The sequence below is a fragment of the Calypte anna genome, chromosome 17, assembly GCF_003957555.1.
Source record: "Calypte anna isolate BGI_N300 chromosome 17, bCalAnn1_v1.p, whole genome shotgun sequence".
Lineage (NCBI taxonomy): Eukaryota > Metazoa > Chordata > Aves > Apodiformes > Trochilidae > Calypte > Calypte anna.
In genome coordinates, this window is record NC_044262.1 from 8,251,865 (window position 1) to 8,269,940 (window position 18,076).

Here is an 18,076-nt window from a genome sequence, read left to right on the forward strand (position 1 = left end):
CATCCCCGTGCTAAAAGTTATCACACCCTCCAGCCCTGCATGCTAACCCTACACCTTCCCAAAGAAAACCAGCTTTGCTTAAACCCCAAAACACATTCCCATCATTATCAAATCATTTCCCAGCCATCTGATTTCCCCATTGCTGAGTTCTTGCTTTGTTTATCCTATTAATTCCAACCACCCCCTCTTCCCCCAACATGCACACACAGCATCTTCACCAGCAGAAACCTCCCCCAAAATATTCAGGGCACACCGCAGCGAACTTACACGTGTGGGGAAACCCTCGTGACTACAGCTTTTTTTTTTTTTTTTTTTTTTTTTTTTTTTTACATGATCTCATGCTTTGATTTATTTTTTAAGCTCTTAGAGAAAAAAAAATAAATAAAAAGAAAAAACACCCACTAAGGAGTGGCACTCCCGGCCTGCCCTTACCTACCGGTAGGCAGCGGGACGGCGGGGATGCTGCAGCCGCCCTAAACCCGGAGCCGGCGGGGCTGAAGGCTCCCGGCTGGCAGCCTCCTCTTCCTCGGGTGCTTCCCTTCCCTCCTCCCTCCCTTTCCTCCCACCCCTCCCCGCCGGCTTTTCCACCCTGCACCTTTAAGAAGCACATTGCTAGCCGGTGGGATGGTGTGTGCTGGAGCTGCACAGAGGAAGTTACGCAGCCGGGATCAGGCACGGAGATAAAAGCTCCGATTGTGATTGAAAGTGAGAGCAAAAGGGATTTCAGCCTCGGCATTAACTTGCCAGGGGAGCCGGGGATTGCACAAAGCTTCCCCGGCCATCTGCCCTTGGGGGCCGGCCCCGCAGCGGCTGGAGGGGGGAGCGTGGGGGGGTTCCCCCCGGCCCCGAAGTTCAGCGCTCCACGGGGAGCCCCGCACAGCTCCGAGCTCCCCCCCCCGGCTACGGAATCGAACTCCTCCCGGTACGGACCCGAGCTCTCCGGTAAGGACCCGCACCGCTGAGCACCGGGGATGGGAGAGGGGTGTGTGTGGGGGGGAAGCTTAGAGAAGAGGGGACAGCGCCGGCAGAATCCCACAGTCCCCACTTCCCAAACACCAGGGTGTCCCCCCCCGAGCCTCCCAATGGTGTCCGTTCCCTCCGTGCCACGGGAAGGAGTGATTTATGGGGTTTTCCCCCCCCCCCTCTCCGGAGTTGGCAGCTTCGGGCTGGGCGCGCACGGATGCACCCACCCGGGGACGGCTCCTCGCACGCCTTGTGCCTACTTTCCCCATGGCCCCCCAGTGCTCCGAAAGTCCTTAAGTGGAAAATAATAATCAACATTTTTTTAAAAAATCGGCTTGGGGGTGGTTTAGGTTTTTGGGGGTTTTTTTTGGTTTGTTGGTTTGGTTTTTTTTTTCGGGAGGGGGAGGCGGGAGGGGCAGCTCCTGGGTTTGCGTGGAAGCGCAGCTGCAGGCAGGAGAGCGGCTGGATGGGAGGCAGCTTTACAGGTTTTTCTGCTGGGAACCCGCGGCTCCTTGCAGCTTTTCAGCGGGATTCGCAGGGTTCGATCTCCTTACACGTCCGCAGGCAGAGCGGGTGTTCCTAACTTTGCTTGTAAGGATGGGCAGCGTGGAAAAGAGGAAAAACTCACCTGGAACTGGGGGTGAGGATAGAGGTTGGGGGTTGTGTTGACGGCAACACTTTAGAAAGAAAACTGGAAACTCCGTTATTGAGTTTACTTTCTGCACTTAATTCCAGAGCTGCTCAGTTGTTGCTCAGCGTTGTCTCTTTATTTCAGTAGGGTGCTAAGCCAATAATAAAATATATATGTGTGTGTATATATATATTAAAAAAATGAAACCAGCTAAGTCGAGAAACAATCTAGTTTTGTGTTTTTAATACTCTGGCTATCAGTCCCCAGTGCTCACTGAGCACTCTTCAGAGAAACAAAGAGCATTGATTCCATTTGTTCCCCTGAACTGCAGTTTCTTAATAATATCAGGTGAAGATTTATTTTCTGAGGTCAAACCAAATCAAGCAGGGCAAAACCTTTAATTCAGAGAGTCCCTCTCCCCTGTTGGTAGAATATGCTGCCCGATTTCATAGCAACACCCTGCAACTATTTCTGCCGAGAGAGCGGACCGGGGAAGTGTTGCCCCGCAGACTTCGCAGGGAACCCGCACGCCTGGCTGATTGACTGACAAGAAGCACATTTTGCCAGCATTTTTTTTTGTTTGTTTGTTTCCCTGGGAATCTGTGACATTTAGCAAGCATAACAAGAAACTAATAGATATTATAGATCCTTTCTTCCCAGGTTTTTTCCCTGACAGCTATTCGAGTGCAAAACATACTCGTTAAGGCTATGAAAATAGATCCATAAACTTAACTGGAGTCCTCATTAAAATTGCCCTGCTTGTTTTCAAGACAATACAGGAGTCACACTCTCTCCGTGGTTATTAAGCACTTGGCTGCGACCAATTTGATGTAATAATTAGGAACTGACTTGTTATAACTGAAAAGACAGCTCTGATGTCAGCGGGACTTATATACACCGTGTCACACCAGCTTATTATTTTTACTACGTTTACTCATAATGTAAAAATAGCAGCCAGTCTATTCTTTCTTTGGGAGTTTATTCAGGTCCAACGTAGCTATAATAGGCTCTTCTTTGAGAGCTGGTGATCAAGCATAAGAGAGCTCCTCTTTTCTGAACCCATTCATCTCCATCAGCAATCCTTCACCCAAAAAGGGGGGAAAGGGAGATAGCAGCACAGCGATGTGAAGCCCCCTGAGCATGGATCAATGCATCTATTAAGCTGGAATCTGAGCTTCAGTAACTGAGCTTTGTGAGAAAGCCAAGCCTAAGTATGCTGTTAAAGCAGACATCCCTAAATTCAGGAAGGAAGAAAAGTTGGGGAGTCAAATAGAAAGACAATTATCCAGAGCTAAACTTCTGTTCTAGATATGTACCTCCCACCTTCTCTTATAAGATCTGTCTCCTAGGTCTAATGCTGAGAGAGGATTTGACTTCTTTTTTTACTTTTTTTTTTTTTTTTCCTGAGTTGTTGTTTTGTAATTACTTAAGGTTTTTATAGCTCTGCTGCAAAGATGACAAAATTGCAGAAATGTTGCTCTAGCCTATAATGAATACTGGGAAGGTCATTGCGCTTTGTATTAGGTGAACCTTAAATGTTATTAGGACTTTAAATTGTTTTTTATTAAATGTTATTGTTTAGATAAATCATCTGTGGGGATGGTGGACAATGTATCTGTCTCCCCAGCTGTCTTATTTATTTGCTGATCTTTTTAAGACTATGAATTTGTCTGTCTGTCCCTTCCTTGTGTCTGCGTATCCTCCATCCTCTTATGACCTATAGCTGCTTCTTGCTAATATTTGAAGACCCATTAGAGCTATTGTCCAGCTGCTGTTACAAACCAGATACCTCAAATGGGGCAGCACTACCCCCATCTCCCAAACAGCCAAAGAGCTATAAGCATCTTACTATGGATTTCTTTTTATTAAAGCTGTATATCTCCCTTTTACAAAAACCCAGCCTGTGGCTCAAGAAGCCCAGGTGAGAGATGTGTCTCCTCAGGGATCCCTGTTCCTCCAAGCCTTGTTGCTCCAGCTGCTCCTCCTGCCTCCTTGCTCCCAGTCTAATTTATCTTTCAATTTGTTGCAGATACAGCCTGTTAATGAACTCTCCCTCTGCCCTGACCATGAACGAGGGAGGAGACCTCAGGTAGCAGCATGACTTGCAGCTGAAGGCTCAGGGAACTTGATGCTCAGTTGCCAAAAGGCCAAGTTCAAGAGAAGTCCTTGCCTGCCAGTGCCTCACTGCTGCTGCAAGCCCCAGAGGGAGAATCAGTGCTGCTCCTGCCCACCCACACGGACATTGACACAACCATCCACTGGGAGAAAGGAATTCTAGCTCCAAAGAGTGTCTCTGTCAGAGTTGTACTGATGAGCAGAAGCTATCTTTATGTTACATATTAATGGTCAAAAGCCGCAATAATTATTTAAGGCAAACCACAGCTTAAGGCACTTTCCACAGCGATACATTTGAGGCAGACAAGAAGGTGCAGGAAAACCTGATCCAGCACCATCCCACAGCCTCTGCAATTCACTCCTATCAAATTTCATCAGCAACTCAGAACTTGATCTTTCTATTGATTGACTGGAGTCACCTCTAGATATTTTCATGCTGATTTGGAAGCCCTGTCATACGATAAAAGAGGGAAAAATGAGGTTAAGGAAGACTTCTGACCGCTGATCAGCAGCTCCAGCCAAAACTTGCCCAATCAAGCGATTTGCAAAGTTGGCTTCTGTGCCAAGAGAAACTTTCCACATCCAAAGACAACGTGCAGTGTCGGATCATTCCTGTTACCATCTGGATCTCCTTCTACTGGATCATTTTTAGATGAGGAGTTTCCATGCTGATCCTGAGAGCAACCCCTAGCCCAGTCGCTGCCTTCCTCGGGACTCTCGGCACTGCCCTCGCCCAGGGGTCCCGCACGTGGCCGCAGCTGCCATGCTCTACCTGCTTGCTTTCCTCTTGCACTATCTCCCTGTGGCAATGGGACAGTATGACATTTGCAAGTCCTGGGTGACCACGGATGATGGCCCCTCGTGGGAGTTTTATGCTTGTCAACCCAAGGCCATGCGGATGAAGGATTACGTGACCGTACGGGTGGATCCGGCAGGAATCACTTGTGGGGACCCACCAGAGAGATTCTGCACCCACGTAAGTGTTTCCCTTCTTGTCTGATGGGTTATGACAGACTCTGCTTGAAGGTGGCCAGAGGCAGTGTCCTGCTGAGATGCCATTATAGGGACGTTTGGGTTCAGGGTGACAGTGGTGGCTGCTGCCTTGAGCTCTTGATCTTCCTAACTACAATGGGGGGGGGGGTGGGGGAGAAGATGTCCTGCCCTTGCTGCTGCTGTGCTCAAAACATCCCCCACAGCCACCCACACCAGCAGCTCTGGAAGCTGCTCTGATGGCCACCAGTTTCACTGATGTCCCTGTAAGTAGAGCTCTCCCTCTCTCCTGCCTCCATACAGAAAATCCTCTCTGGACAGTCATTTGCCCTTGTACTTAAAATCTTTAACTTATTTTCTCTTAAATATTAATCATTGCATTTCATTCCGTGCACCACAAAGCTCAGCAGGAATGCTTGATTTATAATTCACAAGGCTTTACATTGTTAAAAAGAGTTCGGGGGTCAACGCAAAGAGCAAACCAGCCTGGCTGTAACATCCCCTCCCAAATGTCCTCCAGGAGTGCCCTGAGCGCACAGTTAAAGCACAGTGACCAAGCCAGTCCATGAGGTTTCTACTGAGGTGAGCACTAGACAAGGAGCATAGGAGCCTGTTCCCTGTAATGAGAAAGGGAGTTCTCCTCTCTTTAGATCACTAGCAGAAGGGACAGGAGTCCCAATTTCTGTTGCAAGCATCACTCAGACTCGGACACCCCAATTCCTCAGTTCCCCACATACACATAATAAAACAACCCAGACCCAACCAGCTCAGAGCATCCCTGGAAAATCCAAGAGAAAAAAGTTGCTTTGATACCAAACATTCATGAGCATCAGAACACTCCACCACAATTTGTTTATCTAATTCTCCCCAGCCTAAGGGGGCTGATTGGTACCAGGGAAGTTATTTTCACTAATTCCTGACAAGTAGCAGCTTTTCCTTTTAAAATATCATTTGAAAAGAAAGACTAAGTCAAAGACTGCAAATAAAACACTTGATGGGTCAGTCTGGATGTTCATTTATCTGACTGGCTGCAGGAGGGTTAAAAGAGGAACAGCAGATTGTTTTCTGCTCCATTCACTCCAGCTATTTGCAAACACTTTCCGGTGAAGGATGCTCCAGGCTTCAGTTCCACTGACCTCCAAGGAAGCAAAATGCACGAACTACAATCAGCTCTCTGCATCTCTTGATTCAGTCAATAGTGAGCTAAAAATCTTTCTGTTCTGAGCACTAGCAGTGTTTCCTGCCATGTGCTGTAGCACTTGCAAACCCCGTGTGCAGCCGTGAATGGGAGTGACACAAATGCAAAACATGGATTTGCCTTCCTGTCCCTGCCTCACCCCATGGTGTCTGCCTGGCCCAGCATTCCCAGAACAGAAAGCAGCATTCACAGGAATATTCCCCAAGCAATTCCCTGATGAGGAATCAAGCTAAGAAGAGGAGTAATATATTGCAAGTTATTTCTTTTAGGTTTTTTGATAGGTTTATGAAATCCCACTGAATTCTTGGTCTTTTTACCCATCTTGCACCAGTGCTGTCCTCTCAAGAGGATAAAAAAAAAATAAAAAAAATAGAGCAAATGTAGCTCAGCTCTGCTGAGGGGAGCAAAGAGCCCACCCAGTACTGGGTGCACAGAGTTAAAAGGTGACAGAATGACAGAGGTGGCTGCAGGAGAGCTGCAGGCTCTTGTCCAGCCCCAGGACTGGGCAGTGTGTGCTGGGACACCATCGAGGTAAATTTTCACCACCTCTGCCCCAGGGAATGACACACAGCCAACCTACTCAGATGCCTTTCAGTGTCCTGTTATCCTTTCTTTTCAGGTTTTAATTATTATCATCTAACAGGTGGGTTCTCACAGAAGCACAGCTTGCCAGCAGAGAAGTTCTTCTGGTGACTACATTGCTTTCTTAGGTGTCTTTCAAAACAGCAGGGTACTGACCAGGCACTTAAACCAATGTTACTCAGAATTAAGCAGAGCCCAGCAGGATGCATGCACTGCTCAGCCAACTGAAATCAAAATTAAAGCCCCAAAAACATCCCTCCATGCTTAAAGAGCCAGGAAAGAGAGCAGGACCACATCCCCGTGCTGATGGCAGGCAAAGGAGAAGTGTCCTGGGAAAATTAAGGACTCTGAGTGTTTCCTACCCAGCTGTGCCAGCACCAAGGGCATTGTCCAGCCCCAGGATCCCTCCCTTTGCTTTAAACACCTTCCAGCAGCACTGGAGAATTCTGCAAAAGGAGGGTTGCAGGAATTACCCAGGGAATTATCCATGTCTTTTCTGTTTGACAACAATTGAAGTTGCTGCTCCAATTCTGTCTGCTCCCTTCTGGTTGGGAAGCGTTTCGCTGCTTGTTGAAGTCAGAGGGTTTTGGTTTTGCCACAGTTTTTGAACCTTCTCCTGTTCATGTCAATGCCTTCCTGGCAGGGTCATCTGAAAAATGAATTGTCCTTTCCTTCCTGGCAGGGCAGGGGGAGTGGTGGGAAGACAGATGGGTAGGGAAGTAAAAGCCTGAACGAATCCAAAAGCGTGACTGAAGATTAATAGGAAACAGATCTTTTATCCAAGGATGTTAAAGGAAGGGTGAGGCTTCAAAGATCACATCCAGGCTGTGTCACTCAGCAACTCAGTGCAGCTTTCCAGTGAGAGGAGGCTGCAGGACAGGCACAGCCAGGGAACAGCAAAGCTCTGCATGGGGCAGAGGGGAGGCACAACCTTGCCCCATCCCACCCTCCAGGGAGGAGGAGGAGGAGGGCTCAGCTGGCAGGGTGCTCTCCAGTACTGACATACCAGAGATACTGGAGCCCTTCTTTCATACCAAGCAGGGACCAAGCATTGGCGTTTGGCACCCATGATAAAAAAGAAAAAATAAAAAATGCCAGCTTTGTGGGCAATTTACACACAGGGAGGGTGACAGGGAACAAGGAAACACCAAACCACAATCAGGTTTGCAGCTTAAGGGGTTTCCAAACCATTTGAGCAAAAGCAAGGGAGCGTGCACAGGAAAGGTGTCTGGAGCAGAATTCCAGACACCCCTGGCAGAGCTTCCTGCACCCGGCTGGCAGCACAGGGAGCCCAGCTTGCTGTCAGACTGGGAGCCCTTTTTTCCCCCCCGGAGGTGTTAAGACAATATCTCGTGTTCAGACAATGCTCTTTGATGCAAGGCCGAGCTCTAAGCCCTTATTGATGGGTCAGGGGTATTTTTATTTGGAGTCAGCATTGTTTCATCAGCTAATAGAGCTTGTGGATTTTGGCACAGATATGTGAAAGGAAAAGGCTTTATTTATTCATTACACATGCAGCCAAATTTGATGTTGAGTTTAATTCTTAGCTAAAGTTTTCTGAATGACATGTGGTTATAAGGCTTGTACTTTCTCTTAGTAAACCAGATGCTAAAACTGGGAGAAACAGACACTTTTAGGCAGAGAAACCCCTTTCATTCTTAGCCTGTCTCATACAACTCCACCCAACAGTATCTCCATGCCCTGTTTAGGTGCAAACAAAGTATTGTGCACTTGTAATTGTTCAATTTAAGTCAGTTTTTAAAGTAAGGAAAATGGAATAGCTTCAGAGGTGCTTTTTCAAAAGAATTTTTAAAGACACAGGATGACCTGGTGGTTGAGGATGGATTCATCCCTTCAGGTGCTCTGAGCAGAGACAAAACCCACAGCTTCCCCCAACCCATTCCCATGCCTTGGTGAACCAGAGGGGCAAAGCATGAGGTCCTCAGCCCTGCCACCACCCCAGTTTTCAGAGGCAGCCTTTGAGCTGAGCACAGCCCGTATTCAAGTCAAATGGAAAGCCTTTTCCAGAAAAGGGGATATTCTCCTTCCTTCCTGAATAAATCCTCACTCCCCACTGTTGGTTGCAAACTTATCCTTGGCCTTAGGAGATGGCTGGGAGTCAGAGCTCCCTTCTGCCCTTCCTTTTAGGACTTACTGTTCCCTGGTGGCACTGAGGACATTCACTTTGCTGTTATGCCAAAATTCAGCAGCACAAGTAAACCAACTCTCTGCTGTCAAATTGCTCATGACAGCTCAGTCAGGGATTTGGGGACAGAAAGCCACACCTTTCTTTTAACATTTATACCATGCCAACAGCCTCCCTTCCTCCTTGAACCCTCCGGTACATTAAACACTCCCCTTTCCTTTGAGGAGAGTCTGAAAAAGGCAACTCCTGCCATTTCCACCTGGATAAAGGCTTTCTAATCCACCCCTTGCACCCATTGCTTTCGAGCATGGGAGAAAGGGCTGGAGCTTTTTAGTTTTGTTCCCACCCTTAAACATTTCTCAGCATCAGGGCTGCTGCAGAGAACACTATTTGAAGTCAAGGTCAACAGCTCTTTGCCCTTGGGGCCAGCCCCTTGGGTTGTTGTTGTCTGCTGCTCAGCAATTACACCCTGCTCCCCTTCTGCCACAGAGGCCACCCCAGAGTGTGGCAGAATCTCAGTGTCACAAAAGCCGAGACTTTACAGAAAAATGAAAGAATACAATTCAGCTTTAAATTAGAGAGTGCTGAGCAAACAGGATTTCCCTTCACAGTCTGTATCAATTTCCTTAAGTGCCCAGGTTGGGATTCATCTTGTTGCAAGGTGGGGTGCTGCTCCTCTAACAAGGATCATTTTTACTCACTGATGGGAAAGACACAGTGATAAAACTCAGGCTGTCAAGGAGATTTAATTGGTACAGTGAGCAGAAAGCTTACCCCCACCTTGAAAGAGAGGAGGAAGAATAAACTGCTTTTAAGAAAAGCTTTGCTCTTCAAAGGGAACAGCATCCAGATGGGAAAAGCTGGAGAGAACTAACTCTGAAGACTTGCAGGGTAGTGTGGCCAGAGCCAGAGGAACAGCTCTTAACACCCATTCATTCACCAGCTCCACGTTTGAGTTTACCATAGGCAATTTTTGAAGCTGAAGGGATTCGGGAAAGTCCTTCCTATTAATTTTTTTCTCCATATTCTATTCTATAGCATTGATACAACCCCCCATCAAACTTTAAGAAGAATTCTCCCTATAGACAAGGCTAAAGCAAAGTCCAATTTTAATTTTAGTTGCCCCCGATTACAGTTGCAGACTCCAAATATAAACTTTTCACCATCAGGATTTAAGGGCTGCCTAAATCTTTCTAGTTTAGGCTGTCCCAGCCCCATAACCCTTTCTGTTGTCCCATGCAGGTGACAGTCTCGTCCCTGCTGGTGCCCTGGTGGCAGCACCCACCACTGGACTGTGGTGGGTCAGATCAGTTCACTGATCCGTCTGAAAATCAGCTCCAGAGAACCACCCAAACCACTTTGCCTTCTGCTCCTACAGCAGCTGCCAGGCTGAGCCTTGGGCTGTGGGACTGCACACAGCAACAGGCAGGAAAAGCAGAAGTAGGGTTGCAAAATCCCATGGGACACAGGACGGGCACCCCTGCTGCAGACCAGCACAGCCCCAAGCAGGCAACCCCAATGTCCTCAACGGGGACCATCTGAGCTTTGCACCCAGCTCACCCCATTGGTTTTGGAGAAACCACAAAGGAAACAAAGCCAAGCAGTGCCAAACTCCCTGTCTGCAGCACAGCCCCTTCCCTCTAAGCACCCTAAAGGTGCAGAGGTGCCACAGCAGCTGCTCCCATCCTGCCAGAGCAGCCAAACCCCTGGCATGCTGTGTGCTGTGTGCTCCCTGCAGCAGCCCCAGCAGCCCTGCTCAGAGGCCAGGATGGGTGCTGGGGCATCCATCCCCCCAACCCTGCTCTCCTCACAAAGGCTTTGGGGGCGATCTGCATCTCCAGCTGAGGACCACAGCAACCTCTGCTCCCTCCCCTTTCCCACTCCCAGCCTCCACATCCTGCCCTCCCCCATTCAAACTATCAGGGCCTCTCTTGGAGAATAAAATATTAATAGTGGCGTAGCGAGTCTCTCTGCAAAGGCTGCACGTATTGAGCTTGCAAGGCGCACAAGCTTTTAGAGAGCAGGACACTTTTCCTACTTCCTAAGCATTTTTCTCAGTCCTGAATCAATAATGTACCCAGAGCCCAGCAGCACGGTCACTGCTGCAGGTACCTAGCTGTAGCAAGCTGCAAGGGTGAGGAGGGATGGGGCAGAATGCAGCTTAATTTGTGGATGAGCTTCAGGGAAATGTCCTGGGAAGAGGAAAACTTGCAGCTCGTGGGTACAGAAAATCCGTGTTTGGAGTGGATCTGAAGCAGCAGTGGGTGGGATTAACTGCCTGCACGTTTGAATGCCTGCCTGGGGTTGCTGGGTGCAGGGTGGTTGGGTCACCAGCCTCTGATCTCAGGCTGTAGGTCACCCTGTAATCCACAAACTTGCAAAAGGAGCAGTTGGAGGGGTGCAGCCCAGGCGGGGAGGTGAGCCCTGGGTGCCAGGAGGGGTTAGAGCAGCTCACCAGGGATTAGCAGTTCACAAAGAAAGAGCTGCTCAAAAATTATTGCATGGGAGGCTGGGCTGCCAGAGATGCCTCTGTGTGTGTGTGCCCAGCACAGATGAGATTATCTGCTTAGGAGTGGAATTTTCCGGGTGGATTTAACCCTTGTGCTGCACACAAATTGGCTCCACATGAGGTTTTTGGGACAAGGTGTGAGGCAGCAGGAGCTGAGCTGCTATGGGGCTGTCCCAGGGCTTTGGCAATGGAAGTGCTGCCCCAAGGTCACCCTGCAAGTGGGGTGCTCAGGGCCCTTCCTGGGGAGGTCACCTGTGGTCAGGGATAAATTTTAACCTCCAGCCTGCAATGATCATGGCACCAGATTTTCTGGCTGTTTCTGGCTTAGCCAGAGTGGGCGTGAGGGGATTTGTGTCTGTGCACAGGCAGTGCTGGCTGTGCTGCAGGGTGCACAGGTGACTTGGGTCAATCCTGTGCGTGACAAACAGCACCTCCCTCCAGACCCTCCCTTGGTGGAGAGGCTGCTTCCCTCCTGGATGTCGGAGATTGCACTATGGCACAAAGATGAGTTCAGACCCTTTCCATGGAGGGAACGAAGCAGAGGAAGGGCAGAGAAATTATCCCTCATGGTTTGCCTTGACTCTCACATCAAGATTGGGTGAAGCCCCCACCACTTTGCCCAACTTCAGATGGCTGGGGGGAGCTCCGTCTTCTGAAAGGTGGAGCCTCCCATGCTCGTGGTGAAGCCTAGACCTGCTCCTGGAGTCCCTCCCTGCCTCAGTTTCCACACCTGGAGGTGGGACACTGCATTCCCACCCTGTCTGACACAGTTTCCCCACATCTGGTGAGGAGAAGGGCAGAGTCCTGAGCTAGGATGAAATATGAACAAGATGCTTCTTGAATTTGGAAGCAGAACAGAGGGGGAAGAGCAACAGCTACAAGTTGAATCCCTCCTGCAAAGGAGCCTGAGAGCCTCAAACAAGCAGCAGGGGGTTTGGCGAGTGAGGATCTGTTTGGGGCTGAGGGGGAGAGGCAAAAAGCAAAGTAAAATGTCTGGCTGGGCACATCCTGGTGTGTGCTCACCCAGAGCTGCTTTGTGCTGACTCACACTCTCCAGAACCCCGCAGGCAGGCACTGAGTGTCCTCACACCCCTGCCCAGGGGTGACCTTGGGCTCGGGCAAGCTCCCACCCAGGAGGAAGGGGAAGGAAGCAGAGCAGCAATCAATCCCCCAAACCACGGCCAGGGGGGAGTGACATTCAGCTGAGCCAGAAATAGAGCAGATCTGTAGAGGGACCCCATTTCCACCCTATTAATAATTCATTCCAGCTCTGCCTTTACCTGCTCATAAACAGCAAACAGCTTGTTAGCGAGGATGGTTTTCTCCCCTTTTGCTGTCGCTGCCCTAATAAGAGCCCCGTGCAAATGGCTGGGGGAGGGAGGATGCAAGGGAAGGGCACACGACTAATCAAATCACCCCAGTAGCCCACCCTGGGCATCCCATCCCATCCCATCCCATCCCATCCCATCCCATCCCTGCAAGATTCCCTGCCCTGGAGCCCTCTGCCTCCCAGCCAGAGCTGCCCTGCACCTGAAGAGATGAAGCTGTGAAATAATCCCAGACAGGTAATGGCTTGGAAGGGACCTTAAAGCTCATCTTGTTCCAACCCCCCTGCCATGGTCAGAGACACCTCCCACAACCCAGGTTGCTCCAAGCCCCATCCAACCTGGGCTAAGACACTGCCAGGGATGGGGCAGCCACAGCTTCTCTAATCTGTCACCAAACCATGGATTTCTTGTCAGAACCTGCCTACACACATGGATTGTTTCCAAACATCCCTTTGGAGGGTTACCATGAAGAAGGGAGCAATGTGCAAGGGCTGTGACTATGGCTTGGGGCTGTGCCTGCCTGTGGGATGTGCAGGGAAGGGCTTTGCTGAAGCATTCTCAAGGATCTGAGTGGGGCAGCAGCCCCACAGGCAGCCCCTGGGAAAAGTGGGAGATGAGAACTTCAGGACTGTTTAAAACATACATAATTTCACCAGAGTAGTACTTACTTAAAAAAAAAAAATTAAATAGAAGAACACACATCACCTCGAAGAAAGCTCTGCAGGTTTCATTTCCAAAAGGCCCATTTTGCATTCGGATCCCCCCCAGTGTCTTTGCAGACCATCCCAAAGGGGCACAGGCAAAGCTGTTCCCAAGATGTTTGCCAGGTTTTTCAAGTCCTATCTGTGTTGCATGGAAGGCAACAGCTCCTGGCATTCCTTGAGCATTGAGCAAGGAGGGCACAGACCTTCCTGCAGGCTCACCCAAGGGTCAGCATGGGGTTTTTTGGTGCAAGAGGGGCTTTGTATTCCTCCCCAGTTATTCCCGTGCTCCCAGGCATCTCTGCCCATGAGTTATGCCACTTGCCAGCTGTTGGAAACAATCACTGTGAATTAATTACTGTTGTTTCACCCCTCTGATCCCTCCCAGTCCACTAATAGAGTGGAAATTAATTGTTGGAGAGTATTTTCCAGTTCTTTGGGAGTCCCATCATGGCCACTCGCAGGTTATGGTTTATGCCCTGAAGCATGAATTTTAATTATCCACAAATATTATTTTTGATCATAAAATCACTTTGTTTTTTCATAAATCCAGAGAGAGCAGCTGACCCCTCATGTCAGAGGCAGCAGGAGTGAAAATACCTCATAATGATGTCAGGATGAGCCTGTGTTTTCTCCTGGATAAACACTATTTTCTCTTAGAGCTTTTACTGGAAGAAAAACCAAGGACATTTCCCAAAACACCAATTGCTCGGTGTGGTCCTTGTTAAGGGTTTTTGCTGCAGAAAATAATTTAACTTGCTGTCAGTAGGGAGGATAAAGAGTGTTGTCACCAGGGTTGGGGACAGCATCTCTCCTGCTCTGGGGGTCATTTCATGGAGCTGGCAGGCAGTGAAGTGAACCCAGAGTCTGCCCAGGATGGGAGATCCCTGCCAGCCCCAGCAGAGCTGGGAGGGAGGCAAAGCCAAGCCCTGTGTTCCAGCCCTAGTGTCAACCAGGAGTATGAAGGAGCAGGAAAGCAAAGACACCAAGATGATCCTTGGAACTTTATCCTTCATGCTCCTGGGTGAGCAGGTCCAGCTGGGTGCTGGGCAGGGAAAGGCAGGGGGAGAGGATGAAACTCTGGAGGAACATGAGCCAGAGCACCCCGAGGAGGCAGGGATGGAGGGGGGTGGCCCTGCTGCCCTCCCTGGATGGGCACCCTCCTGTTCCCACTGCCACACAGGGTGTGTGGGGAAGGGCAGACTGCAGGACACCCGTGGTGGCATCAGCCCCCAGCAGGGACATTGTCGGGGCAGGAGGGATCAGGTGCACACCGGGATTTTGCCGATGTGGTTGTTTTGCAGGATCTGGAGGAAATTTGATACCAACTTAAGGACTTTCTTGCTGTGCCAGGCAACACAGGGACTTTGTGAACCTCACCAGGTGACCTTTAAGCACAAAATTAAAGGCTGTAGGTGCCCTCTGAGAAGCAGAAGGGACTTGGGATTCACTCAGAAGCTCTTTAAGCATCATGGCTGGATGGGGCAATTGTCCCTTCCTGGGTGGTGGTTGAGGTTCTGACTGAGGTTTCCTCAGCCATGAGTACTTCTGACAAGGAGGGGAGGAGGTGTCTGTACCATCACCTGCTCCACTGAAGTCACTCAGCAGCCTCCCAGCTTACTAGCCAGCAAAATGCTGCTCCCACCCAGGGGCAGGTTTTTCCTCCCAAATTACTTGTGCCACTCAACAAAACTGGATGAACACCTCTAGAGAAGGGTGATAGCACCATGCAGACCCTCCTCACCCATGGTCCCTCTACCTCCCACAGGGTGCCAGCTGTTGATAACAGCCCCATGGTGACCCAGAGAGAGAGCTTTGGGTGGCCACCAGATCTTCTCCTTTCCGCTCTGGTCTTCAAGCAGATCTTACTTCAAAGTCTGCAGGAAGCAGAGGGAGCCAGACCTGGGTCTTCAGGGCTGTGGAGGAGTTGACCAAACAGCCCCCAGTCCCAACTATTGTCAGTGCTTGCAGAGACACCCAAGATCTGAGAGCTCTTTTGTTCAGTTTGAGAGCCACTTCTTGGGGAAAAGGTCCCCTCTACTGAAGACAGGACCTAAGAGAGGTCTATGCTGTTGGGCAGATTTTTGTGCCAAAGAAGAGCCCTGAACTTTTTTCCCCTTTGAGAAAAACCAAAAAAGCCAAGGATCTCCACCCTCCTTCCTCAACCACAAAAAATACTAAGGTTGGCTTTCCAAAACCAGCACGAGTTTTTGAGACCTTGCCTTTACTCTGAGTAAGAGGCTGATTGTAATTAAAAACGCTGATCCCAGGGCAGCCTAGGTTTTAGCAAAGGCCTTGGCTTAACTAACACAATTTCATCAAGCAGAAGAGGCCCCTGAAAACAAAGCAATTCCAGGGGGTTCCCTGGGCAAAGACACTATTAAACAAATCACACCAGGTTATGAGAGCTGTGGTGAGCACTCTTAGCTGAGCAGTATAAACTTTCACATCATCTACGTACTTCTCCTTGCCCAGATCTTGGGGGTGTTGTTATAATTCATTGTGCAGCTAATGGTTGCAATTGCTTTCCAGCTTCCCTTTGGCATGGAGATCTCCTAAAAGATGTAGGGTTGTTTTTCTTTTTCTTTCTGTGCAGCTTTCACCACTCACAACAGATGTCTAGTTTGTTTAAAATATTCAGCAGCTTAATGATTAATCAAGTAATTTCACCTACAAAAATATCATTTTATGCTGTGAGGCTTAAAAAATGGTATTATCTTCTAGGGAGGAAAAAAAGGGGGGGGGAGGAGGAATAATTCTGTATGCTTATTAAGAGCCCTAGAAACCAGCTGAGCTTTGTAAAACCAGGGCCTTTTTATTGCAGCTGTTTTCTCCCAATGTCCCCCCTTCCCCAGTAAGGTGGGAAGCAGCTTCCCTGCAGCATCCTGAACCCCTGTCATTGTGCCTTGTCAGAGAAATATCTTGTTTCCTAAGAAATGCTTCTCCAAGAGCAAGTCACCATTGTCACCTTCAGAAAGTCCCTTTTGCAGCATTTCTGCCCAAGGGTCTCGGTCTGCACTCAGTGGGACACAACTCCAGGGATGTCCCATGGAGGCAAAACCTTTGTTGGGATGACTTGTCCTTAGTGAGGCTTTTGCAATTTGTCCCCAGGGCTTTGCCCCTTTGGGCTGAGCTGGGGCCAAGCAAGGCTCCAGGGGTCTTTGGTGCACCCTGAAGAAGCAAACAACCAGAAGATGAATCTAGGGAGCTGGAAACCTGCAACATCTGGTTGCTGTGAGGACACACAACTGATATAATAGTGTGAGCCTCAAAGTGAGCTGGTTTATTTTAAGCTCTCTGAGACCAAGGTTTGCCTGGCTAATGCATTCTGACTTTTAGATTGAAGATGTAAGTATTGAGACTTTGGACAGATTCTTTGGAGAACACACGGCTTGGAGGAGGAAACCAGATTCAAAAATAATACCTGGAATTGTTTCAACAGGGCTATAACTGATCTTACCAGGACCCAGGGAGCAGCCAAAGCATGCCCATCTGTTTCCGCTCCCCCCTGCCCTCCCGGCTGACTTCAAACCACCCCACCAGCCAAAAATGCATTGAGCATCCCGTGGAGGAAGGACAATTCAATAAACCTAAAACCAAAAAGGAACACTTCATTTTAGCAGAGGAAACCGTAGTGATGTGACTCACTCAGTGGCTTTTGAGGCTCTCCCCCACCTTTCAGTACTGTCACTTAGAGGTGATTTTTGTGTTTGGAACTCACACTAGGTTCTGCTCACACAAAGCTCTGGAGCCTTGTGCCACCCCAGAGCATCAGGGAGGGTAAAGACACCCGTAGGCTCACTGCCTGCTGAGCTGAGCACCCTTATGGGTTGGGGGATGTACAGGTTGGGATGTTCAGGAGCAGCAGAGATTGGGCACCTCCATTCCCTGATCTCTGGGACGAGCAGATGGGACACAAGCAGAGTTCTGGCTCTGCTCATTCCTGCTCTTGACCCGCCAGGTCTCCTGCCAGGGACGTGCCTGGCCAGCTCTGTCCCTCCAGACGGGGCACCAGGAGTGGCATCGCGCCTGTCAGACTTGGTTGCTTCCCTCATTGCTTCTGGGAAGCTTGTTCCACCTCCCAGCCTGGCCACCCTTTAGAGGTCCAGGTAATATTTTCTTATTGTGGTTTGGTCACAGAGTCCTTTCCTTGAGTAGTTTGGCCACCGTTTAAAGAAGCCTTCAAAGAAAACAAGCTGGCCCGCCTGGCCACGCTGGGGACAACTCTCGCAGCAAAGACTCAGTGGAGATTCATCTGACACCAGCTCAAGGGTTTGGCAGCCCCCATGGCTGCTGCACACAAGGGAACCACACAACAAAAGTGCTTTTGCCAGGATGGCTCCATGCACCCAGGCTCCTGATCACACAGAGCTGCTCTGAGCAACCAGGAGGGTTTACCAGGGAGTTTTCTGCCTCTGCGTCTAGCCAGATCCCCACCAAGATCCCACCAGATCCCCACTGCTGCACCCTCCTTCAGACAAAAGGTGAAAACAGACCCCGGGATGGTCTTTTCAGGACCATCCTATTAAGCCATCTGTATGACCACATTGGCAGGAGGGCTGTACTGCAACACAATATGTTTCCTCAGCCCAGGAAATGTGCTCAGAGCCCCCAGTGCTTCATCCGAGGGGGATTTTTTTTTTTTCTCTCCATCAGCCACTGCTGTAAAGCTGTGCTAAGAGGCATCTACATCCCCCCACAGGAAGCTGGGTCTCATTAGCAGAGGTACATAATTCCTCAGAACGTGACGAGTCAGGAGAGCATATTAAATATGTCAATATCTTTGGGTTTGTAATTCCTGCTCCGGAACAGCATGTTGCAGCGAGAGAGGACCCCCCCCCCAGTCCCAGCACAACTTGGAGCCTTGCTGCACCCCAGCTGGCATCACCCCTTGCTCAAGACATCTACCCCTC

At 49.5% G+C, this 18,076-nt stretch overlaps 1 protein-coding gene across 1 annotated transcript in view; it reads left to right on the forward strand.

Annotated features, from left to right (window-relative positions):
* The first annotated feature begins 707 nt into the window (after positions 1–707).
* The window catches only part of NTNG2 (netrin G2), a 44,051-nt gene continuing 26,682 nt past the window's right edge, over positions 708–18,076 (forward strand). Inside the window, exons 1-2 of the mRNA XM_008491508.2 lie at positions 708–942; positions 3,624–4,685. Of these exons, the coding sequence (XP_008489730.1) occupies positions 4,473–4,685 (213 nt within the window). The 5' untranslated portion in view covers positions 708–942; positions 3,624–4,472. The remainder of the gene's footprint in view (positions 943–3,623; positions 4,686–18,076) is intronic.